At 37.9% G+C, this 26,945-nt stretch overlaps 1 protein-coding gene across 3 annotated transcripts in view; it reads left to right on the top strand.

Annotated features, from left to right (window-relative positions):
- RSRC1 (arginine and serine rich coiled-coil 1) overlaps positions 1-26,352 on the top strand; it is a 453,198-nt gene extending 426,846 nt beyond the window's left edge. For all 3 annotated transcript variants that reach the window (XM_070072602.1, XM_070072601.1, XM_070072603.1), the window contains 3 exons: positions 12,759-12,865; positions 25,244-25,396; positions 26,020-26,352. In XM_070072602.1, coding sequence (XP_069928703.1) covers positions 12,759-12,865; positions 25,244-25,396; positions 26,020-26,112 — 353 coding nt within the window. In that variant the 3' untranslated portion in view covers positions 26,113-26,352. The remainder of the gene's footprint in view (positions 1-12,758; positions 12,866-25,243; positions 25,397-26,019) is intronic.
- The last annotated feature ends 593 nt before the right edge of the window (positions 26,353-26,945 follow it).

Genomic DNA, 26,945 nt, shown 5'->3' with positions numbered 1-26,945 from the left:
CATATAAAGGCTAAAATTATAAAACTTCCAAAAGAAAATATAGGAGAAAAATATTTCTGGCCTAATTTAGGCAAAGATTTCTTTGATAAGATACAAAAAGCAGAGGCTAGTGTTGCAGCATAGCAGTTAAGCCACCCGCTGTGATGTTCCCATCCCATATCAGAGTGCCATTTTGAGTCCTGGCTTCTCTGCTTCCAGTCTAGTTTCCTGCTAATGCACCTGGGAAGGCAGCAGATGATGGCACAAGTACTTGGGCCCCTGTCACCCATGTGAGAGAACCAGATGGAGTTCCAGGCTCCTGACCTTGGCCTGACCCAACCCTGGCCATTTCAAACATTTGGGGAGTGAACCAGCAGATGGAAGATCTCTCCCTTTCTCTGTTTCTCTCTTTCTCTCTCTCTGTCACTCTGTCTTTCAATAAAATATGTATGTATGTGTATATGTGTGTGTATCACACAAACTAATTTTTAAAAAATGAAAAATTAGACTTTTTAAATTAAAAACTTTTGCTCTTTGAAAGACATCATTGAGAAACACAAAAGCAGGTTACAGAATGGTAGAAAATATTGTAATACACGTCAACAAAGAATTCATATTCAGTATATATTAATAGCTCTTATAACTAAATAATAACATGAAACAACCCAATTAAAAAATCAAGAAAGATTTGAACACATACTTCACCAGAGAATTAATAACTAATAATTGCATGAAAAAAAGTGCTCAGTATCATTAATCAGGGAGATGCAAATTAAATCAGCAGCAAGGTACTGCAATGTATCAATTAGAATGGCTACAATTGAAAATCTGTTCATGGCAAATATTAGTGAAGATGTATAACAATCTTTGAATCACTCTTATGCACTGGTAGTAGAAATGTAAAGCAGTAAAACCACCTTGGAAAATGGTTTGGGATTTTCTGAGAAATGGAAACATATTCTGCCATACAACCCAAGTATTCCAATATTATGGTAGTATTCACTACCCAAGAGAATGAAAACATACGTCTGTACAAAGACTTACTTGATAGAATAACTTTTCTCAAAAGCTAAAAACTGGCGACAATCCAAATGCTCAACAGGTGAATAGATTTTTAAAATTACAGGTATTCATATAATAGAATTTTGCCAGCATTAAAAGGAACAAACTACAGATGTACCTAACAACATGGACTTATCTCAGAAACATGTTGAGTGAAAGACATCAGCTATCAAAGACTATGCAATTTATATGAAATCTGATTTTCTGAGGTCAGGGTATAGATAGAGATTGACAAGGAAATTATTGATAACTATGGAAGTGTTCTGTATCTCAATTAGGGTAGTGGTTAAACAGGTTTAATATTGCCATAATGAGTGCAATTATCATAGATAACTACTTTTTTTTTTTTTTTTTTTTTTTTTTTTTTTGGACAGGCAGAGTGGACAGTGAGAGAGAGAGAGACAGAGAGAAAGGTCTTCCTTTGCCGTTGGTTCACCCTCCAATGGCCGCCGCTGCAGCCAGCGCACCGCGCTGATCCGATGGCAGGAGCCAGGATCCAGGTGCTTTTCCTGGTCTCCCATGGGGTGCAGGGCCCAAGCACCTGGGCCATCCTCCACTGCACTCCCTGGCCACAGCAGAGAGCTGGCCTGGAAGAGGGGCAACCGGAACAGAATCTGGCGCCCCAACCGGGACTAGAACCCGGTGTGCCGGCGCCGCTAGGTGGAGGATTAGCCTATTGAGCCACGGCGCCGGCCAATAAATCTACTTTTTATAGATAAGGGAAAGCTAATTTTCGAAAATGCAATTTGAAATATTTAATTATTTCCTTTATCCTTAGTATTTTATATGCTGCGCTTCAGTAATATTACAGTAAAATATTCTGCTTTTAAGAAAGAGAAGTTAATCTTCTCCCATCTACTACCACTCTCCCTACCCTGTCTAGGTTTAAAAGATCAAAATAGTATATGAAATTGATAAGTAATTAAAATAAGCACACATAATTCTAACTGTCACCATGTAAGGTTTTCAGAGATTCAAAGACTAACAGCCACTAGTGTAATGGAAATGGTACAGAATTTGAAGTGCAAAGACAGTGTCATACTCCAACTCTGACTCTGTTGCATATCTTAAACTTTTTAAAATGAGACTATTTATTACTAAATATTATGACTTTTCAGGATCAAATGAAGTAACAGATGCAAAAGCAATGTATAAACCCAACAAATCCCTGTACCTCCCCTCGGTACAGTCAGCTTATAACTGTGTGCAAAAAAAAAAATTACAAGGAAGAGTTCATTTTGTCTATGCACTCTAAGAGGCCAAAAACTACATTATTTTCTGTTTTCTTTTTAAGATTTATTTATTTATTTCTTTGAAAGTCAGAGTTACACAGAGAGAGAAAGAGAAGCAGAGAGAGGTCTTCCATCTGCTGGTTCACTCCCCAACTGGCTGCAGGGGCCAGCGCTGTGCCGATCCAAAACCAGAGCCAGAAGCTTCTTCTGGGTCTCCCACGTGGGTGCAGGGGCCCAAGGACTTGGGCCATCTTGTACTGCTTTCTCAGGCCATAGTATAGAGCTGGATCAGAAGTAGAGCAGCTGGGACCCGAACTAGTGCCCATATGGGATGCCAGCACTGCAGGCCACAGCCTTACCTGATATGCCACAGCGCCAGCCCCAAACTATGTTATTTTCTTTTTTTTTTTTTTTTTTGACAGGCAGAGTGGACAGTGAGAGAGAGAGAGACAGAGAGAAAGGTCTTCCTTTGCCGTTGGTTCACCCTCCAATGGCCGCCGCGGCCGGCGCACCGCGCTGATCCGATGGCAGGAGCCAGGATCCAGGTGCTTTTCCTGGTCTCCCATGGGGTGCAGGGCCCAAGCACCTGGGCCATCCTCCACTGCACTCCCGGGCCACAGCAGAGGGCTGGCCTGGAAGAGGGGCAACCGGGACAGAATCCGGCGCCCCAACTGGGACTAGAACCCGGTGTGCCGGCGCCGCTAGGCGGAGGATTAGCCTAGTGAGCCGCGGCGCCGGCCACTATGTTATTTTCAACCAGAAATGTTCAGCACCTGGCATAGAAACATGTTGACTACTGTTTCTTTTTTCTTTTTTTAAAGATTCTATTTATTTTATTTGAGAGTTTAGAGTTACAGACAGTGAGAGGGAGAGCAGAGAGAAAGGTCTTCCTTCCATTGGTTCACTCTCCAAATGGCCTCAACAGCCGGAGCTAGGAGCCAGGTGCTTCTTCCTGGTCTCCCATGCCAGTTCAGGGGCCCAAGCACTTGGGCCATCTTCTACTGCTTTCCCAGGCCATAGCAGAGAGCTGGATTGGAAGTGGAGCAGCCAGGACTAGACCAGCACCCATATGGGATACCTGCGCCGCAGGAGGAGGAGTAACCTGTGCCACGGCACCGACCCGGACCATTGTTTCTAATCTCCAGTATTTTTATCAGTATGTTCAAAGAAATCAAGGTCCATGGGACCATTAACTATTTTCTCTAAGCTTCTGAACCCAAATAGAATGTGCTTATAAGAAGATATTAGAATGAATAACTTTTTATACTGACTACTTTAATGTTTAAATAGTACCTCTTTGCTCCTGAGACCATAAAGGAGTAGATCACAGAAGACTTGGGCTTAGGCTTTCTGCTTATCCTGGCCTAGCAAATACCCTGGTTGAGAGAATCAAGTCCTTGTAGAATTTGGCCTCACTGTTTCTAGTCTATGCAAGACTTTCTATTAAAAATGAAAACTAATAAAGGACTAGCCATGAGAGGAAATACAAGTATGAGATGAAATCAAGCCAATCATCAAATTCTATATGTTTTTAAGTAGTTAGCAGTTCAAAACCTGGGGGTTTTTTTCCTCTCTTTTTTTAATCAGACTACTGAGTATACTCCCCACTACCTACCTCATCCCATGGTGTTAGAGATAGACTACAACTGTGTAACTCAATATGACTGGGCTGTTACTAATACCAGCACTGCTGACATTTTCCTAGTAAGTTTTATGTCATTAACTTTAATGTTATTCATACACCCTTTTCTCTAGCTAATGGGCAGCCAGAACATAAAAACTTGAAAACAAAGCCAAAGGCATTACTGGAAGAGAGTTGGAGATTTATTTTTTTTAATATCCATTGCTCCTAGGAGTTCAGTAACCAGTGCTTTTGAGGGACTCTAAGGAGAGTGCTTCTTGTCACATTCTCTGGGATAGAGAACTAAATGGATATGTTGCCTCTGGATTCGATATGTATTTGTGGAGAATCTTTTTTTTTCATTTTACTATCAACCTCTAATAAACTGATGTATCTACTTTGCAAAATACAAGATGAGTTTTGTACTTCCAAACACACTTTTGTATAAATGATTCAGTATTTTAATAGTCTTCATTTCTGTCTCACTGATTTTCAAGTTTCAACAGTTTTAAAAAATAAGGATTTAGACATGAGATAATATTCCTAGGAAAATAACCAAGAAATTTCAAGTTATTATTTCTACAAGTATTTTTTAGTATTTCCACCCTTGAGGATGTTTATAATAGTCAACCAGTATCATTATTCCTTTTTTTTCTAATGTTTAAGAAATCTGTAACTTTGATATTATATTTTATCATGAGAAACATATTGATATCTCTACATTTGAACGCAAATGGCAATATGAATTTGTGAGAGCTTGTTTTTGTATTAATACCTATATTCTGTAATGTATATTGTATGTATATGTATGTTTATTGTAAATACATTTGACTTTATATATTCACAGATTATTTATATAGAGGCATAAGAAAAAAACAGGCCTAGTCAGTCATGGGTGTTCATTATATATAAATGTTATTGGGGATGCACAGATATAAAAGATAGAAGAACCTAGTAATTGCCTTTAAGATCAGAGCACAAAGCATTAGTTTGGATTTTACAAGGCCAGCCAGCAACAAAAGAGCAGTAATTTATGAGCTCAGCGTAAAAGAATAGCATAATTGCATTAAAAATTAATGCTAATGAACACTAAAATGGGGAAGGTGGTTATGATGAAAGTTTGTATTCATCTTCCCTGGTTTGAATGATGGCTAGTGGCTTGATTAATGGCTTAATTTCTATCAATTAGCGGGGAAAAAATCTCCTGCGAGACAAGGGTAAATTGAGCATTGAATTACATATCTTGCTTTTGTGTGCTAAGAAAAAAGAGCTGCGTATCTCTGATATTAGCCACAGTGACAAATGTGGTGTGCCCCGCGATGTCTGCATTAGCTCTCCTGACAGGCGAGTGGTGTGTGGTTATGGGGTGTTTGGAGATGGCTGGCAGACAGCATTCACTGCAAGTTCCTTAGAAACGTACAACTCTTCCATCTACAGAATTTTAATTAGAGTCAATAAGAATTCAAGAATTAAAATGGACAGCAAACAGCAACTGCAGAGTCTGTGTTCTAGCCTATTAATCTGGTATACCTCAAATTATATTCCTTTCTTTTCATCTGTTAAAATAAGAAGATTTCCAGTAGCTTTAGTTTTGTTGGAACTATTATTTCTTACCACTCTATTTAAGTGGATTGGACTACATAATTCAGTAGTTTATGTAGTTGGACTACACAGTGGTTACTGGTTTAGCCAAATTCACGAAAACCGTTCTAGGTTTTTGTCACAATAATTGCTGCACAGTAAATAAAGAACAACTCTAAATTTCCTTCTTTGGTTGTTTGCAGGCTTAGGGTGGCAGGGAAGGCAAGGGTTTCTAGGAATGTTATGTTTTCTGTTCAATTATAAAGGCTTTTGGAAAGTGACATATGCAGCTGTTTAAAAACTTTTTTCATACATAAAAATTATGTTTATAAATCTGTGATCTCTCAAGATAATACCTGAAAAAGTCTATATCTCTTCTACAAAAAAAGCTACATTTTGTTTTCCTAAATGAATAAGCATTAAAATGCTTTCAGAACAAGACCAAGAATATTTATTATTTTCTAGGAAGTGGATGAGATAGCAGAAAACATAATTTGTTGCTTTGCAAGAGTGCATCCATTTGACTGGGAAATAATGACTGAATCACAATTGAAAGGATTGGATTCTCCCACCAGCAAGCCATGTGACTGTGGCCGAGTTACTTATCAGCCTCAGTTTCTCATCTTTACAGTGAGAGTATTAGTATTCTCTCTCATAGTTATGATAGTTAAATTCATGTTATGGCTTAGCACAGAGTCCATGAAATGGTCAGTTTGTGCCACCACTGCTTTTCCATGTTCTGTTCTCAGAGCAGCTCATGTGGTCTTCTTAACAACTGCTTCATGGGAAAACTTGTCTCTGTGGCCTCCCTCCCAGAAAGGCATTGCAAATGCACATCAACAGGAAGAGTTCTGTGAGTCCACGCACACTAGACTGAAACGCAGTTGCTTTAAAACATTGTTTCTCTCATGTACAAGTACCTTCGGGGTAGCTGGTGTTGTGACACTTCCCTAGGACCAGGCAGAACCTCCCGTCTGTCTGGTGAGTCGCTGCAACCCAGGTAACCACGGGTCAGCCAAACACTGCGTCCCCACTCACCTAGCAAGCCATGATTCAGTGGCGGCACTGGGGTCTTGGTGAGCAGTTAACCACCTTCTGTGCCTTCTTGGACATACAGACGGGCCTGCCCTCCGCTGCGTCCATTCCCAGTCCCCTCCAACAGTCATTCCCACAATACTGCCACCCCACAGGTATACCTCCGGGTGTGTGAGCTTTGTATAGCTTTAAACCATCCTAACAGAAATTTGTAAACACAAACATCATAGCCAACTTCCATATCTAGTACTATTACTGAATTAGCACTTTAGAGCTATCACTAGTGACAAACCGTTGTTTATTAAGTCCGTTTAATGCTTCGTTAGTCATGTGCTGAACACAAGCATCATCTCAGATTTGCGTGGCTTACTCCTTCACATAGTGCTTTATTTTTTTTAAGATTTCTTTTCTTTCCTCTTTCTATCTCCCTTTCTTTTTGTATTTTCATTTATTTATTGAGAGACAGAGAGAGCTCCCAATTGCTGGTTTACTCCCCAGATGCCTGCCAATGCCAGCATGCTAGGCCAAGGCCAAGGCCAAAGCTGGGAGCCAGGAACTCAATCCAGGTCTCCCACATGGAAGACTCAGTTGTTTAAGCTGGAGTCAGAAGCTGCAGGCTGGTAACAAGCCTAGACCCTCTGTGTGATTTAATCACTGACACAAAATGCCCCCCACCATTGTTCTTTCTGCTGAAATATTACCACATCAAAGAGTGCTTCCCTGGTCACTGTGTCTGGAGCAGTTCCCCTTCCTCCTGTGTAGTCCTCTTCTCTGCTCTCTTTGATATTTTATTTCGTTGTTTATTATTTTCCTGTTAAAATTTAAACTCCGTAAAGAAAGAAACTCTTACTCATTTCTAAATCCTTAGGATATGAAACGATGTCTTGTACATTGACTGTGCTCAAATATTTGAATGGAGGAAGAGGAGAGAAGAGTGAAGGGTAGGAAGTCTCTCAAGCATCTTGTGATGTTTAGAATTATTATTATCCCAGTGCCACAGATGAGAAATCCAAGACTGACACTGCTTGAACCACTTGTACAAGGCCATAAAGCTAGTACGGAGCAGAGTCAGGGCTTAACCCTGGCAGTCCAAACCCAAGGCCCTTAAAACTAACCAAATACATTTAATTTCTTAAGTTGCTAAAACTTCCTATGATTTGACAGTTTTCCCCCATGAAGTTTTTTTGTTTAGATGGTTTCTTTAATGCTGTTTAATTTACAGTTATTCAACAAATATTTCTTGACTGCTTACTAAATAATTGAGCATACTCCACTAAGTTCTGGAGGTAACACAAAGAGGTATGTCCCCTGTAATTGGGGAGATGAAACTTCTACTCACAAAAAAGATTAATCTCACTGAAAGACGGCATATGCTAATGCTCAATGAATTATAGAAAAGGTCCCTTTTCTCACAGGTGGCAAGAGAGAACATATAATCAAAAGGTAGGCATTAAGCATAGTCCTAAATTTCAGGGAGGATTCGCAAAAGAGCATTCCAAGTGAGTCACTCAGTGTGATTTTTTTCTTTTTTCTGAAAATAAAGCATAGCCTGATGCCCAGTTCACTTATGCTTACTTAAATGTTAAACAGAAATTCTTCTTCACTGGTGCAATCACATAGAAGTTATTCCTATTACTTAGTCTGATATGGTAAGCAGTTGAATATAAGGTGAGCTTTTCCTGGCCCCCATCCAACAGGGGTATTATTAGAGACACTTCACAAGGTTCACTGACGTACAACTCGCATAGATTTCCCAAAGACTAATAAACAAGCCCAATTCCACTTAAGTTTTTTCATCTTGCAAGTTATTTGTGTTTATCAGTTCCAGAAATTCATCCCCAGGGACATTGGCCTTATGAGCAACCTTAAAATGTTGCAGGTAGACGGATTTCTAATGTTTTGTATGCTTTTTAAGAGAAACATTTTTAATGTACTATTAGGAAAGGAAAAGCAATGACTGTGTTAAGATTTATATTCATGAGAAATTATTTTAATAACTGTAAAATTCCAAGTAAGCTTTATGAGATGCTTTGTGTGGTTTATAACAGCCATCTTTGGCATACAAGTTTGTTTTTGTTTGCTTTTTTCTCATTCTTGTCAAGCACTTGAAAATGGTTTATATTTCCGAGGCTTTTTTTTTAATCTATTGTGTGCCATAAAAAAAGAAATTCATGGATGTTTCCCTTTTTGACTAATATTTGAGTCAATTTAATCTGAAAATAAGACAATCTTTTGTATTATTCATGTATTTGTAGCAATACTGTTGGTATATACATATTTTTTTCCTCTGGAAGAATATTGTAAGTAACTCAGTAACTGTGGGGCCCACTGACCCAAATTCTTTATAACATAAAATGCTTTTTAACTTTAGGGAAATTCATAAAATATTAATATTCAAAAGGAGTCCATTGAACATGAGATCTTGGTATGTCTGAGATATCTTTCGTGACTCCTTGCCTTTCCATCCAATTACATCTTGGGCAATAGTGCCATCTGCTGTTCACAACTTAGAGTTACTGTTAGGGGAGGTAGGTCTATGTTTATATTCTACAAATACAGTAGACTAAAAATTTGCCTTTACAAATGAAAGGTTTATATTGGATATTCTCATCTTTACTTACCGTTTTTAAATTTGCATATAACTTGATAATGGTTTTAAATAAAGCTTTGTAAACTTTGTGAAATTCATTACAAATATAACTTGAACTCATAGGAGATGCTAATTTTTATAATGCAATGTCAACAATAACTAAAAAATATTTGGTTTTAATTTTTCATAACAAAAGGAACAAATATAGTCTGTGCAGTGAGTTAGTATTGATTCTTTTCATCTGTAGTAACTTGGCTTTCTGATTGCCTTATTTCTTATTTTACTGTGAATTATATATCCCTTCTGATATCTGACAAACAACATATGCAAGTTCTATATTTCCCAGTTGTGTGCTTATTTAAGAAAATCACCAAGTGCTAATGGATGTCTTTTCATGATTATCATTTTCATTCTCTCAGTAACTTTATTACTTGTCTATTTTTTCCTTATGGCTGATGAATATAGAATACTGTAACATACATGATAACTAGTTTTAAGACACATTTTTCACAATATTACAATTGACACATGATTTTTAAATACCAGATTGGCATGTATAATTAAAGAAAATTATCAATTTTTTTCCTATGTCTGTTGTTTTCAGACACCACAGAACTAAACTACTAAAAGGCTGAAAATGTAAGTCTTCCATGAATCTCTCAAATTTTAATTTAAACATCGCTTTCTTACAACCAGTAAAATGAATCCCACATTGAAAGATAAAAGCTATGCCAGTTTATTTTCATATTAGAAGTCAGGCAAACTGGCTTTTTCCTATCTGCCCTGTCACTTTGTTATTCCTGTGGTGATCTTTAAAGAAGCACAGTGAAAATGTTCTGTTTTTCTCTAATCTTTCTTCTTCTTTCCTTTATAATTTCTCCAGTGCTGTTTGTTAAGCATACTAGCCCTTGCCCAGCTTCAGCAATAACACTTTTATTTGTATCAGGAGCTGGTTGTATGTTCACATTTAAAGCTACAAACACCACAAGCTTTAGACATCAAGTCTTGTTTGCGAGTTCACCTCTGACATTTAATACTAATGATGTGCTTTGCAAATCCAAATTGGAGGATATGTTAGAGAATACATTCCAAGGGATCCAATACTTGATATGTATGAGACATCATCATGAAGTCAGAAATAATGTCTCTTGGTTGGGAATTAGTGATTATGAAATAATCGTAGTGAAACTAATTAAGACCAAGAGGAGCAAATGTTTTCATATTGGCATTAAAGCTGGATCTCATGGAATGGTACCCACTGTGACTTTACCCTGCTGTATTAACATTACTACATATGTGTAATTGTGTTAATATTAAGAAATTAGCTGGACAAAGAATCTCTTGTTTCACATACTGAGTACATTGCATAATTAGAATTCGAAGTAGCTTTTGTTCTAAAGGCCTGTGGAACTATTTGCTCTTCAGTGGCGCTCTGTGTGCATGCTTGCATGTAAGCAAGACAGTGTATTCCACGCAAGATGTGAGTGTTGCCTGTGGTGGCTGCTACTTCCAAACATTCCACTCACAGTTTCTCACTTGAGAAAAGACTGGCTATATCTTCCAGAGACACATCTTCGAAAGAGCTCTTTTCCACAAATAAACCAAAGCGTGCATAAGACTAGGTAATTGTAATTTGTGATTAGCCAGAAGTTCAGACAAAGATTTTTCAGAAAACATTTCTTTCTTAATTTATAAAGCCAACTTTCTTTTCATACTCTTTATATTTATCTCCATAGCAGCTTTTAACCTTTTCAGTTAGAGATTCTGGGATGTAACAATTTGTTCAATGTGAATAATTCCACTTGTCAAAAGAGTTATTACTGTGTGTGTGCGCGTTCTGTTTTGTTTTGAAATATATAGCTTTCTTGTTTTCTTTTAAAGACTGATTTATTTATTTGAAAGGCAGAGTTACAGAGAGAGAGAGAGAGAGACAGAGAGGGACCTTCCATCCACTGATTCACTCTTCAAATTGCTGCAATGGCTAGGCCGGAACCAGGAGCCAGGAGCTTCCTCCAGTTCTACCACGTGGGTGTGGGGACCCAAGCACTTGGGCCATCCCCCACTGCTTTCCCAGGCACATTAGCAGGGAGCTGGATTGGAAATGAACCAGCCAGAGCTCAAACCGGTACCCATGTGGGATGTCAGCACTGCAGATGGTGGCTTCACGTGCTGTGCCATAGCACCATTCCCTCATCCCCGTTTTTTTTTTTTTTTTAAGCAGAGACAGAGGTCCCATCCACTGGTTTGCTCCCCCAGATGCCTGAACCATCCATGGCTAGACCCAGGACAAAGCTGGGAGTCAAGAGCTTAATCTAGGTCTCCCACATGAGTGGCAGGAACCCAATCACTTGAGCCATCATTGGCTCCCTCCCAGGGTGTACATCAATAGGAAGCTGGAATCAGACATGGGGCCTAGACTCAAACTCAGGCACTAACTATGGGATGCAGGTGTTCCGGATGGCATCATAACTGCTGCACCAAATGCTTGCCTCTGTTGTTTCTTAGCAAGTAAATCCAGTTTTTATCTGTGAAATCTAGATCCCAAAATTTTTAGTTGCCTTAGCTGTGTAATGGCTCCTAATTCAGCTATAGATTCATACCTGCTTAGAGCAGAAGTTTAAACAGCAAGGCTGTGAACCATAATGTTATTTTTTCCCACCCAGCTGGCATGTAAAAAAGAAATGCAGGGGGCCAGCACTGTGGTATAGCAGGTAAAGCCACCACCTGCTGTGCTGGCATCCCATTTGGGCACCAGTTTGAGTCCCGGCTGCTCCACTTCCAATCCAACTCTGCTGTGGCCTGGGAAAGCAGTGGAGGATGGCCCAAGTCCTTGGACCCCTGTATCCACATGGGAGATCTGGAAGAAACTCCTGGCACCTGCCTCCTGGCTCCTGGCTTCGGATCAGCACAGCTCTGGCCATTCCAGCCGTTTGGGGAGTGAACCCGCGAATGGAAGAACTCTCTCTCTCTCTCTGTTTCTCTCTCTCTCTCTGCCTTTCCTTCTCTCTGTGTGTAACCCTGACTTTCAAATAGATAAATAAATCTTTGAAAAAAAAAAAAAACTTAAAAGCCCTCCTACTATATTAGCATAGATTGCCTGGAATCAAGAGTTCCTACTCAGCAATGTTTTAGATTTTAGATGAGAGTCTTCCTAGGAATGTTATATTTGTGGATCTGGGGAGGGGCAAAGAATTTCTTTTTTAAAAAAAATTTATTTATTTATTTGAAAGAGTTACATGGAGAAGGAGAGGCAGAGAGAGAAAGAGAGTAGAGAGAGATCTTCCATCTGCTGGTTCACTCCCCAGTTGGCCGCAACAGCCAGAGCTGCGCCAATCTGAAACCAGGATCCTCTTCCAGGTCTTCCACACGGGTGCAGGAGCCCAAGGACTTAGGCTGTTTTCCACTGCTTTCCCAGGCCATAGCAGAGAGCTGGATCAGAAGTAGAGCAGCCAGGTCTCGAACCGGCACCCATATGGGATGCAAGCACTGCAGGCCTTACCTGCTGCACCACAGGAATTTCTTGTTATAGTACACTGTAATATCTTCATCATATTTCATAAGTAGTAAAATTTCCTCATAGAAAGAAAGAACATTGCTTAGATAGAATGTTAACAAGCTTATACCAAAATACACTTACATTATACTCTTCTTTTTTTAGACCAAGCCACCCTGGTAGAACAAGTGAAAAGAGTAAAAGAAATTGAAGCTATTGAAAGTGATTCTTTTATTCAGCAGACATTCAGGTCAAGTAAAGAAGTCAAAAAGGTAAGTTTTCATCCAGGCATTATGAATCAGACTTTGGGTGCCAACTGAAGAGGTGCTTTATTAATGCATTTTTCTAAAAAGTGAGTGCTTCTTCTAGTAAATGAAGTAGGCTTAGAGACTGTCAGGTTTGTTATTGAAAGAGAGAGAGAGAATGAATCAGTGAGAATCAGCTCAAGCTTAACTTGCATAAAAATATACTGGAAAAATGTGTCTGATGCCATTTTTATTTTATAATTCATGGAGAAGACAAAAAGTAAGATGTCAACTTTATGGGTTTTTTTTTTTTTTTTTTTTTTTTTTTTTTTTTTTTTTTAGACAGAGTTAGACAGTGAGAGAGAGAGAGAGAAAGGTCTTCTTTCTGTTAGTTCACCCCCAAAATGGCTGCTACAGCCGGAGCGCTGCGCCAACCCAAAGCCAGGAGCCAGGTGCTTTTCCTGGTCTCCCACGCGGGTGCAGGTGCCCAACCACTTGGGCCATCCTCCACTGCCTTCCCGGGCCACAGCAGAGAGCTGCCTGGAAGAAGAGCAACTGGGGCTAGAACCCGGTGCCCATATGGGATGCCGGCACTGCAGGCGGAGGATTAACCAAGTGAGCCATGGTGCCAGCCCAACTCTATGGTTCTATAACAAATAGTAACATATATAGTTTTCTTTTCAAATGTATACATCTATTTTTAATTGACTTCTAGAGAAAAATTAGCAACTTATACAAGTAGTAATGTGTATCTTCAGTCTTTGCCAATTGGGTGTCACTCAACTCCACTAAGGAGGCTTTGATTGACATTTTATTTCTGTTGACTTTTCCTTAGTAAAACTGGTTTTAGGAATTTTCTTATGTTTCTCCAGTAGGAAAAGGCATTTTAAGGTAGAAACTTATTCTATAATAACATTCATGTAATAAAGATATGGTTATAGTTACCACTTGTTCTCAAATATTCTGTATCTATAAGTATATTCATGGCTGTATAACTGATGAATGTAATATTTATTAATTTTTCTCTGATATCTGATATTTAAGTAGTTTTAAGTTTAGAAGTATAACATAAATGCTTGCAAATAATCATTACTATCTTCTTAAAATAAAATTTTCAAGTTGGAGTTCTTTGTTAAAAGTTGACATTGTTTATTTTAACACATATCCAAAGTCATCCACCAAAAGCACTGTACTGGTTCAAATCTCACCCAAAAGTGCAAAATGTCTGCCTCTCACACCATGGTTAACACAAGGTCCTATCAGCCAGTTTCATTTCTACTAACCTGATAGGTGAAAACAGACATATTGTGTTCATTAGCACTCTTGTTGTTACTAGTTATCTTTCAATGACCATACACTTTTTAAATAATTAATTCATGAGATAGAAATTGAGCATGTGTTATGTGCTAGGCACAGAACTCAGTAGCCTTGGATAATCCATAGTACCTGCTTTGTCAGTATGTTGATTGTATTTGAACTTTTGATAGTTTGCAATCACAATGCCTGAATAATGGAGCTGTGAAATTCATAATCATAAAAATACTTGCCCATTAGTTAATCTTGCTTGCATATTATAAAGCCACTTATACTTACAGAATTACTGGGATTTTTTTTTTAAGATTTATTTATTTACTTGAAAGTCAGAGTGAGAAGGAGAGGCAGAGAGAGAGAGAGTCTTCCATCCGCTGGTTCGCTCTCCAAAGTGGAGTCACCGGCTTCAGCCGTGAATGGCTTCACCAGCTGCAGCTGTGCCGATCCAAACCCAGGAGCCAGGAGCTTCTTCCAGGTCTCCCACATGGGTTCAGGGGCCCAAGGTCTTGGGCCATCTTCTACTGCTTTCCCAGACCATAGCAGAGAGCTGGATCTGAAGTAGAGCAGCTGGGACTCGAACTGGCACCCATATGGAATGCTGGCACTGCAGGTGGCAGCTTCACCCGCTACACCACAGCACCGGCCCCTGGGATTATTTTTGAAGGTTTATTTATTTATTTGAAAGGTGGAGAGACATGGCGGGGGCCAGGGGTGGGAGGGTGGGGAGTGGGGATGGGATCATTCATACACTGGTTCATTCTCAAAATGTCCCCAAGAACGGGGCTATTCCAGGCCGAACTCCAACCAATTTTCTTCATGGGTGGCAGAGACTCAAGTACTCCAGCCACCACCTGCTGCCTCCCATGAAAATTAGTAAAAAGCTAGAGCGGAAGGAGAATAGCCCAGACTCAAACCAACCAAACACTCCAATCTGGGTGCACACATCCCAAGCAGCAACTTAATCTGTGCGCCCACCTCTAAAATTTTTTTTTAATTTATTTTCCTACTATTTATTTTCTAAAATTCACCCTGATTTGTCAGTTCTCATTTGACTCTTCTTATAATAAATTAGAATTTTCTTTCTGTAGAAATACTTATTCTTCCATGGTCATTATACTGAGTTTTCTTCTAAACAGTTTTTTCCTGTTTGATGCAATTGTTATTGTTTCTCATTAGATTTCTTTTTAATTCAGTCCCTCTCTTTCAAGAAAGTGTGCATTGAAAGGTAGGAAGTGGTGCCAACAGGAGAATGTGCTAAAAAGGCCTTAGGAAATAGCATTTACATTGGTGATTGCACAGTAAAGTCTTAGTCATCCAACATTAGACTTCTTTCTATTAGTCATAATACTTTAAAATAATCAGAACAGCAGTGATAGGCTAACAATGAGTAATTTCTCAGTCTATTGAAATATAAAATAGAAGGAAAATATATTAGTTTAGAAAGTGATATCCCTTGCTAGTTTCTAAAATATCTGTGTCTGCAATATAACACAGAGATTCAGGATGCCCAAGAAGCTGAATTATTTATGATGAGATTACTTAGCAAAGGGAGGTAAATTATCTTGAGGACTATTTCATCTAGGTCATGGGGAGATATGATAGGCTATCCCTGATGCATAGCAACAGTTAACTGTCTTGAGGACTGAATTACCCATGATCCTAGTTTTAACATCTTTCCTCTGGACAGTTCTATATGCTTTGGTATGAAGTTTGTACCTTTGAAAAAGCTCTTCTATGCCAGTCATCCCTTCAGTTGATACAGTCTTTCTTTACCTGTGTTAATTCCACTAATTAAGCTATGGAGCTATTACCAGAAAAGTGGCTATTATCAGTGACATGCTAGACACTATGTTTCCTGCAGCATGTATTGATTGAACTAGTTTAACTCTCTCAAACCATTTTTCTGTCTGAATATAGAATCTGATAGCTCCTGTTATATCATTAACTTTCAGATCCAAGATACAACTTGTTTTCAAACTGTTGTTACAGAGTAGTTTCTTAGCAGTTATTCGATCCTGTTATTGTTGCATCTGGCAGATGACTGCCTGCCTATGTTGCAAAGGCCTGGGGGCCTTTAGTTCTTTTACTTGGAAGCACATTGTAAAACTAATTTTTCCTAACAGAACCACCAGGTGGCAGTGATACTCAAAACCATGTTTGATTATGGCCATGTTGAGGCTTTGTTTTATAGTCAAAATAAACTTTTCTCTGACAGTTTTAATCACTTAAATAAAGAAGAAATCAATATTTCTCCCCTCATATTATTAGCATCCATTTTTAAGTAATAATTTCCATACTTAGATCCTAACCATTGAGAGCTTCACTTTATACAAGTATGTGCTTATGTACTTCTCAAAGAAAATGTTAAGGTATTATGTAGGTAAAACTAGATTGTGTCTTTGGCAATTGGAATGGTAACTCCACATCATTTCAAGGCAACTCAACATGGACTGCCAGCCTCCTGTCCGGGTCTTATCACAGCATGGCTGAGATACGCAAAATTATACACACATCTTGTCTCTGTAAGGCAACATACACCACCAAAGATTAATGTCCTGGGCCTCAATGAATTGGCATACTTCCCACTTTCCTTTTTGCAGAATGTTGAGCTTTACTAGTAAATGTTCTCAGCTTTATGAAGAATCAGTGTAACCTATCACTTAGGACCATGAGCCTTCTCAAACCAGTGTGTTGTAAACTTACACATGCTTGAGACCTTGGCTTCAAAATATAAGAAGAAAGCTGTCAGATCAATCTAATACATATTTCTTTACATGCATATAAAAATTAATATTTTAATTTCCATGTGTTTCTAAATTTTGTGTTGTTCTTACTGTTGATTTCTAGTTTTATGCCTTTGTGGTCTGAGAAGATATAGAGTATGATTTCAACCTTTTTAAATTTACTGAGACTTTATTTGTGGCCTAATATGTGGCCTATGCTAGAGAATGTTCCATGTGCCAACGAGAAAAATATATATGCTCTTGGGTGAAATGTTCTGAAGACGTGTGTAAGGATCATTTCCTTAAAGTATGGTTCAACCCTGATTTATCTTGTTGATATTCTGTCTGGGTGATATGGCAATTGATGACAGTAGAGTGTTAAAGTCCCCACTATTATTGTACTTGAGTCTGTCTCTCCCTTTAGGTCTAATAATATTTGTTGTATATATCTGAGTGATCTTATGGTAGGGGCAGATATGTTTGTGATTGTTAGATCTTCTTTCTAAATCTATCCATTTATCAACATATAATATCCTCCTTAATTTCATTTTACCGTTTTTGATTTGAAGTCTGGTATGTCTGATATGAGTATAGCTACTGCCACCTGTTTCTAGCTTCCATTTACATGGTATATCTTTTTCCAGCCCTTTATTTTAAGTCTATGTGTGTCTTTATCTGTGAAGTAAATTTATTGTAGACAGCATATAGTTGGGTCTTATTTTTTACCCATTCAGCAAACTGTATCTTTTGACTGGGGAATTAAATCTATTTATATTCAAGGTTAATATTGATAGATAAGAAATAACTCCTGTCATTTGGTTGATTGTTCCTGCTCTGTTAGTGAATTTGGTACTGTCATGTGTTTTCATAATGTTTGCTTATAACACAAGACTCCCGTCAGGATTTCTTACAAGGCTAGTCTAGTAGTGATGAATTCTCCCAGGGGTTTTTGCTTTTTTTTTTTTTTTAATATCTTACTTATTTCTGCTTCACTTATAAAGAATAGCTTTGCCAGATAAAATATTATTGATTACAAGTTGTTTTTTTTTCTTCTAACACCTGGAAATATATATATGTATGGTTCCTGTTGAGAAGTCTGTTAGTCTAATTTACTTTCCTTGCTATGTAGCTTGACTTTTTTCTTTCACTGTATTTTGGATTCTCTCCTTTTCCTTATCTTTTGACAATTTGACTGTATTATACCTAGGAGAAAACCTTTTTTTATTGACTTTGTTTGGGGTTCCTTAAGCTTTCTGCATCTGGATGAACATATCTGTTTCAAGAATTGGGAAATTGAAAATTATTATTTGGTTCAACTGGTTCTCAGTGATTTTTTTTCTTCTCTCTCCTTGAGGTATCCTTATCATATAAAATTTGTTCTCTTAATGGTATCCCATATGTCACATAGGCTTTTTTTAGATTCTTTTTCATTTTCTCTCTTTCTCTCTTTTTCTTTTATCTGACTGTACCACTTCAAAAGTCTTGTCCTACAGATCACAAATTCTTTCCTACACTTGGTATATTATGCTTTTGAAGCTCTCATTGATATTTTTTATTTCACTGATTGAAGTTATCAGCTCCAACATTCCTATTTGGTTCTTTTTAATTATTTCTCTTAATTGACCTTCTCATCCTGTTATCCATTGTTTTCCTCACTTCTTTACACTATCAATCTCTATTTGAAGAAACTAAAAAGGAAATAAAAAACTTCCTTGAAAAAAAGTGAAAATGAAAACACAAATATCAGAACCTGTGAGATACAACAAAAGCAGATTTAGAAAGAAAGTTTATAGCAGTATATTGCTTACTCTGAAAAAATAGAAAGATGTCAAATGAACAATCTAATGATGCATTTCAAATATTTAGAAAAATAAAACAAACCCCAAATTAGCAGGAGATGGAAAATAATAAGAATCAGAAATAATCACAGAAATAAATGAAATTGGAAAAAAATACAGAAAATAAACAAAATTAAAAGTTGGTTTTTTGAGATGAAAAAAATAGACAAATCTTTAAGCAGACCAACAAGAAAAAAAAAGAAAAGTCAAATAAATATAATTACAGATGAAAAAGGAGACATTACAACCAATACTACTGAAATACAAAGGATTATAAGAAACTACTATGGGAAATTGACATTTTTTCATTTTATTGTTTATAGCCCTTGGTGATATTCCTGTGGAACTATGGTCTTTTTACTTTTTACATGCTGAATTCTTTGTTTAGTGGAGCATTAAGCATTTGGTTACAATGTAAATTAAAAATACATTATCTCAAAATAAAAAAGCTAGTACAAAAATAATTATGCTAACAGACTGGAATATGCCAAGGAAATGGGTAAATTCATGGATACATATAACCTACCATGATTAACTCAAGAAGATATAAAGTCTAAACAAAAACAGACCTATAACCAGTAACGAGATTGAAGCAGTAATTAAAAGTCTCTCATCAAAGAAAAGTCCAGGACCTGATGGATTCATTGCTGAATTCTACAAAATACTTAAAGAGGAACTAACCACAATACTTTTTAAATTATTTCAAAGTATTCAAAAGTTTGGAACTCTGCCAAATTCTTTTTACAAGGCCAGCATCACTCTGATACCAAAACCAGACAAAGACACACAACACAAACAGAAAACCACAGACCAATATAGTTACAAAAATGTTCCACAAAATATTAGCAAACCAAATCCAACACTACATCAAAAAGATTCTACATCACTATCAAGTGCATTCATTCCAGAGATGCAAACGTGGTTCAATATTCACAAATCAATAAATGTCGTAAATCACATCAAAAGACTGAAGAACAAAATCTGTATGATCATCTCAATAAATGCAGAGAAAGCACTTGATAAAATTTGACATCCCTTCTTGATAAAACCCCTCTACAAATTAGGTATAGAAGGAACATACCTCAAAATTGTGTAATACTATTATATATGACAAACCAATAGCCAGTGTCATGCTGAAAGGGAAAAGCTGAAAGCATTTCCCCTCAGATCTTGAACAAGACAAGGATGTTCAATTTCACCACTCTTATTTAGTATAGTACAGGAAGTATTAACAAGAGCAATTAAGGAGGAGAAAGAAAGAAAGGGCATCAAAATGTCAAGGGAGGCAAACAAAATCTCCACCTTTGCAGGTGACGTGATGTTGTACATAGAAAATCCTAAACAGTCCACCAAAAAGCTGTTAGAACTGCTAAGTCAATTCACTAATCTTGAGATACAAGCTCAACATACTAAAAACAGTAGCATTTTTATGTACCAACAATGATCTTGCTGAAAAAGAAATCAGAAAAGCAATCTTGGGGCCAGCACTGTGGCGCAGTGGATTAAAGCCCTGGCCTGCAGTGCCACCATCCCATAAGGATGCCAGTTTGATTCCTGGCTTCTCCACTTCTGATCTAGCTTCCTGCTGATGAACCTGGAAAATCAACGGAGGATGGCCCAGGTCCTTGGGCTTCTGCACCCACCCGGGAGACCTGGAATAAGCTCCTGCTCCTGGCTTCAGATCAGCTCAGCTACAGCCTTTGCAACCATCTGGGAAGTGAACCAGCAGATGGAAGCCCTCTCCCTCTCTATCTCTACCTCTCTCTATATCTCTGTCTTTCAAATAAATAAAGTAAATCTGAAAAAAAAAAAGAAAAGCAGTCTCATTCACAATAACCACAAAAAATCAAATATTTAGGAATAAATTTAGCCAAAGAAGTGAAAGATCTCTACAATGTAAATTGAAAAACAATGATGAAAGTAAACATCAAGGGCACAGAAAAGTAGTAAGATATTCTTTGCTGTTGGATCAGAAAAATTAGTATCACTAAAATGCTTGTATTATCTAAAGTAATCTACAGATTCAGTGTAATCCCTATCAAAATACCAATGACACTGTTAACAGAGTAAGAAAAAACATTCCTAAAATTCATATGAAATCACAAAAAAAAAAAACAAAAAAACATGAGAATAGCCAGATCAAACATGAGCAAAACAAAATCGAGCTTGGAAGCATCACGAATACTGGCAGTGACGTGGACAAAGGGGAACTGTTATACACCATTCATGGGAATATAAATTAGTGTAGCCACTATGAAAAACAGTATGGAGATTCCATTAAAAACTAGAAATGGGGAATAGCATCGTGGTATAGCAGCTAAAACCACTGCCTGCAATGCCAGCTTCCCACATGGGCACCAGTTTGTGTCCCAGGTGCTCCACTTCCTATCCAGCTCCCGGGAAAAGCAGGGAAAGGTGGCCCACATGTTTGGGTTCCTGCCACCCACATTGGAGACCCAGATGAAGCTCCTGGCTCCTACCTTAGGCATGACCAAAGGCTGGCTGTTGTAGCTGTCTCAGGAGTGAACCACTGGGTAGAATATGTATGTATGTATATATATATATACATACATACATATTCTATATATATATATATATAGGGGCTGGTGCTGTGGCACAGTGGGTTAATATATATATATATATATATATATATATATATATATATATAGTCCTCTCCTTCTTTACCTCCCTCTCTCTGTAACTCTGACTTTCAAAATAAATAAATCTTTTAAGAAACAAAAACTGGAAATGGAGCAGCCATGTTGATCCAACAATTCCACTACTGAGTATGTACCCAAAAGACACAGACTCATCAAAGAGTTAACTCCTTCACCATGTTTATAGCAGCACTGTTCACAGTAGCCAGTATATGGAATCAACTAAGGTGTCCATCAACAGATGAATGGATAAAGAAAATGTGGCATGTGTACACATTGAAATACTATTCAACTAAAAAAAGAATGATTCCTGTCCTTTGTTCGCAGCAAAATAGATGGAACTGGTGGACATCATGTTGAGTAAAACAAGCCAGACAAGAAAGACAGATACCATATTTTCTCCTTTATATTTGGGAGCTAAATTTAAAAAAAAAAAAAAAATCTGAACACAGAATGTTGATTGCTAGAGGCTGGGAATCCAAAAAGATTTTTGTATTAAAACAATAGAGGAACTTGGGTGTGGTTCATTATTGGTGACAAACATATTAATATGAGATGTTAATAGAAATCATGGGGTGAGGTATATTTGGGAACTCTTTGTAAAGATTAAGTTTATGGAAAAAAAACTTTACACCAAAATAAATAAAAAGATTTTGAAAAAAGTATTTTGATTAACATTATTAGTAGTTAGCTTTAGTATTCATAAATACCTCCGTATTTGAAAACAGTTTATAGAATAGATTTTTCTTATTTTGCTTGACTTCTTAAACATAACTACCCAAATTATCTAGCCTTCAGGGCCTTGTTTTCATGATATAAATCTCTCCTGTAGCTGTAGACCAGCTCTCATCACCATAAAAATAAATTATTTAATTGAATAAAATACTTCAGATGAAATTTTGAAGGTGGATCTTGACATCATCACCTGCAAAATAGCTCAGAATTTGTTTCCTTTCAACTGTCTGCAGCCACAACCCTAATCCAAGTCATCTCCTCACTTGGTACCTAGGTCGCAGCCCTTCATCAATCATCCTGTTCTTCTTTTTGCATTTCTCAGTACAGAACCTACCTAGCAACCAGAACAATTTTTTTGAGCTTCTGGTGCTGACCAACACGGAATAACTGGTTTCAAATTCATCATCTCATCATAAACAACTAAAGAACAAGAAACATGAGGCTTTATTTTAAGACATCAAACAATAGCCCACACAGGACTGGTGATCTTTGAGAAGGGAAACAAGATGAGTCCCAAAATGTCCAAAGTTTTGCCTGGGAGCAGTTTCCTGCTGCGTTGCTAGGAGGTGATACCCAAGCAGAGTGATGATGTGGCTGAGTTAAAGAAGCAGTGACCCTAGTTCTGGACTGAAGTGTCCCATTGCTTACTGTGCACCTCTGGCCTTTCTGATATTCAGACACACCCAGGTGTTCCCCACCCGAGATCTTTGTAATCAGCCCTCAGTCCAGAGCAATAATCCTGTTCCTCCTCACAGACCTGGCTCCTTCTCATTCTCCAGGTCTTAAATTTCACCTGAGAGACAGTGCTTCTATACACTCCACCAAAAGTAGATCCTCCTCCCCAGTCCCCATCATTCTCTGTGTCAGCACCTTTTTTACTGCTTGAGAGCATGTACTACAATTGGTGATTGTGTATTTATTTTGGTATTTATCTGTTTTTCATCATCTACTGCATTAGCAACATGTAACCTCCACTTGGCACAGAGACCCTATCTATTTTTTCTTCCTGTGTACCCAGTGCTTAACAATTAGGAGTGCTCAGTAAGTACTGGTTAAGTAGATGAGTTTCCAGCTCTAAGATAAATGACTAAGAAAGGAGTAACTAATTCACTCCTATGTCATGCCACACAGATTTTCCCCAGTGATGTCTGTTTTGTTCTTCCTTCAGTGAATAGATATTCCAAGTAGGTATTTCTTTTCAAAAGAAAATGGAAATTGAGGAATAATAAGTTCAGAACCAGTAGATCTAGAAAAACACTACATAGTGGAGTTAACCTCCCTTTCATCTTGGGTGGGTTTTTTATTTTAATTTCTACTTTTAGATTCTAATCCATATCATTTTATCCCTGCAACATTATGCTAATCAGTCACTTTCCTGGCTTTCTGTCTCAGCAAAGAAGATATTGAAGTTTGCCTGAGTAAGCACTATACTGTTGGCTATGTCAAGGCAGGAACAATGCTTTATCAGTCTTCGTGTCCCTAGCACTTAGTGCACTGCATAGTATGTAGTGAACTCTCAGTAAATGGGGAATGAATTGAGTGTCTACAGTTTGCCAGATGTTGGAAGAAATCCTGCAGTATTTTTTTCAAAGATATGACATGATTTTTTCTGAACACTTCTATATATTTTTAATATTTTAATTAGCCTTAAGAGATAAACTTTGAGTCCATCAGCTGATGAGTGGATACATAAAATGAGGTAGAGCAATACAATGAAATATTATTTAGCACTAAAAAGGAATGCATTATTGATGCATGCTGCAACAAGGATGAACCTTGAAATCATTATTCAGAATGAAAGAACCAGTCACGTCAGGCCACCTATTGTATGAAATAAAATATCTTTTAAAATTAATATCTAGGGGCTGGCGCTGTGGCACAGTGGGTTAATGCGCTGGCCTGAAGCGCCGGCATTCCCTATGGGCGCTGGTTCTAGTTCCAGCTGCTCCACTTCCAATCCAGTTCTCTACTATGGCCTGGGAAAGCAGTAGAAGATGGCTCATGTCCTTGGGCCCCTGCACCCCCATGGGAGACCCGGAAGAAGCTCCTGGCTCCTGGCTTCAGATCAGCACAGCTCCAGCCTTTTCGGCCAGTTGGGGAGTGAACCATCAGATGGAAGACCTCTCTCTCTCTCTCTCTCTCTCTCTCTCTTGACCTCTGTCTCTCTCTGCCTCTCTTTGTGTAACTCTTTCAAATAAATAAAATAAATCTTCTAAAAATATATATGAAATATCTAGAATAGGAAAACTCACAGAGAGAGTAGATTAGTGGTTGCCTGGGAGTGAAAAGGTTGGGGGGAATGGAGAATAGTTCCTCATGGGTATGGGGTGTAGGGGAAGGATGAGGAAAATGTTCTAAAGTTGACTGAAATAGTAGGCGCCCAATTCTGTGAGTATGCTTATTGCCTCTGATTGGAGTATATACTTTGGATGGGTGAGCTGTGTGGTACACACAGCTGAAATTGTGCCGGAGTAAAACTGTATTGAAAAAAATAAATAAATGAAAAACCCTTGAATTTTCTCTTAATACCTAAAGAGGCTAACTAAATGCTGAATATTTGTTGCAATCTTGGTTTGATTAATATTATTTATTTATTTGAGAAAAAAACAGAGTTTCTACCCACTGTTTCACTCCCCAAATGCACACAAAGAGCTGAGCTGGGCCAGGACCTGGGCTGGAGCCAGGAATGGGGAACACAATCCATGTCTCCCACAAAATTGACAGGAACGCAGTTATTGAGCCATCACCCCTGCCTCATGGGTTCTGCACTGGCAGAAGGCTGGAGTCAGAAATCAAACCCAGGCACTCTGATGTGGGACACAGGTATCTCAACCACTAGCCTAAATGCTTGCCCTGATGAATAGGATTTAGATATGAATAAATATGCATATGTTTCAATAGTGTAGACTCACAAGCACCAGTTTCTTAAGAAAAATATACACATTATAAGAAATGATAAACATTTCTCCAGCATTTTTTTTGTTTTATGAATTATTTCTCATTCAGTAATATGGAACTTTTTGAGATGGATGTCACCTCAAATGAGACTAATCATATAATTATCATTAAAAATCAGAAATATTATTAAAGAAAAATTCTAATTGTGTATTGTTTAAATTATTGTTATGTTGTGCCTCTCAGTCAGTGGAACCTACTGAAGTGAAACATGCGACTTCAACATCAGGACCAGCATCAGTACTTGCTGATCCACCCAGTACTGAAAAAGAAATAGACACTACCAGCATCCCTACTGCAATCAAGTACCAAGATGACAATTCTCTGGCCCACCCAAATGTAAGATTTGAAACCTTAAGAATGTCAGTCAAACTGTAGTTAACTGAAATCAAACTGTCCTTTTGTGCTAGCACTCAGACCATTAGAGGAAATGGTTTGTATGTTCCTGTTTGCTAAAAGTAGCCTGCTGACCCTCAGCCCTTCAGCTATTACATATATTTGAATCCAGTATAGTCCCACTCATGTTGCATAGCTTCTAGAAGTATTCTTTGTGTGGCTAAGACAAGTGGGCAGAGATTAGTTAAAAAAAAATCGCACTAAGAGTTCTAATCCCAGTTTAACTCTTTTGTTGATTGACTATGAACATGTTGCTAATGTCATATTTGGTGTCTTCCATCAAATGTTGTGATTTCACTGTATCTCTCAGGTCATCAGAAATGAAGCTCACAAACGAAAGTTATAAAATCATTAACCAATGATGTTGATGTCGATCATTTTACTACAAGACTTTCTGTGCAATATTAATCCCAAATAGATGGTCTTCATTTCAAAAGTCATCGAGAGTTAAACAGTATCCAAATCTTGTACTGAGAGATACATTATAAAAAAGCGATTTGTATCATATTAGGTCAAATGCAAGTTAATAGCAGACAATAACATGCTTTCTTTTCCTTTTCTTTCAGTTATTTGTTGACAAAGCTGATGCTGAGGAAAAGTGGTTCAAGAGATTAATTGCACTCCGACAGGAAAGGCTAATGGGCAGTCCAGTGGCTTAAGTAAATACACATGCTGTTGAATTTACAGTACCATTGAAAAGTCAGGTTTTTAAATCCCAATATTAACTTTTTACTCTTAGAAACAATTTAGCAGATGTAATCTCATTTCATTCTTCTCTCTTATAGGCTCAAATATTTGTTGATTTGATTTAAATAAAACATTGCATATAATTAATGTAAAATGTAAGAAGCATGAAAATGTAATGGTATTAATAAAGTCAAAAAAAGTCAATACTAAAATAAGTGGTACATGGTGTTTCTTATTACAATTTGAAAATGGTCAAGTTCACATTTAAAGATGTATTTTTATTAATTATGCACATTTAAAAATCAAATTTTATGCTATGAGAGTCCATCTTCCATGTATTACAAGACCATTTTTTTTGGTAACATTTTCTGTTTTTATTTTTTTTTTATTTTTGATTTTGACAGGCAGTGTTAGACAGTGAGAGAGACAGAGAGAAAGGTCTTCCTTCTGCTGGTTCACTCCCCAAATGGCCGCTATGGCCAGCACACTGCGCCAATCCAAAGCCAGGAGCCAGGTGCTTCCTCTTGGTCTCCCATGTGGGTGCAGGGCCCAAGCACTTGGGCCATCCTCCACTGCCTTCCCAGGCCACAGCAGAGAGCTGGACTGGAAGAGGAGCAACCAGGACTGTGGGGAGCAACTCGGACTAGACTGTTACTGGAATTAAGACTTATTCTATGCATCTGCTCTCCCACAATATGGCGCTGAAAGGGAGTAAACAACTTCTACGCTGCTGCCTCTCACCAACTTGACTGATAAGCTGCAGGAGCTGATCCTGCTCCTGATTGGAGGAGAGCAGCGTGCTCGG

This window comes from Oryctolagus cuniculus, chromosome 4, assembly GCF_964237555.1.
Source record: "Oryctolagus cuniculus chromosome 4, mOryCun1.1, whole genome shotgun sequence".
NCBI classification, from domain to species: Eukaryota; Metazoa; Chordata; class Mammalia; order Lagomorpha; family Leporidae; genus Oryctolagus; species Oryctolagus cuniculus.
Note: the sequence above shows the minus strand (reverse complement) of the source record. Positions and strands in the feature narration are given on the sequence as shown.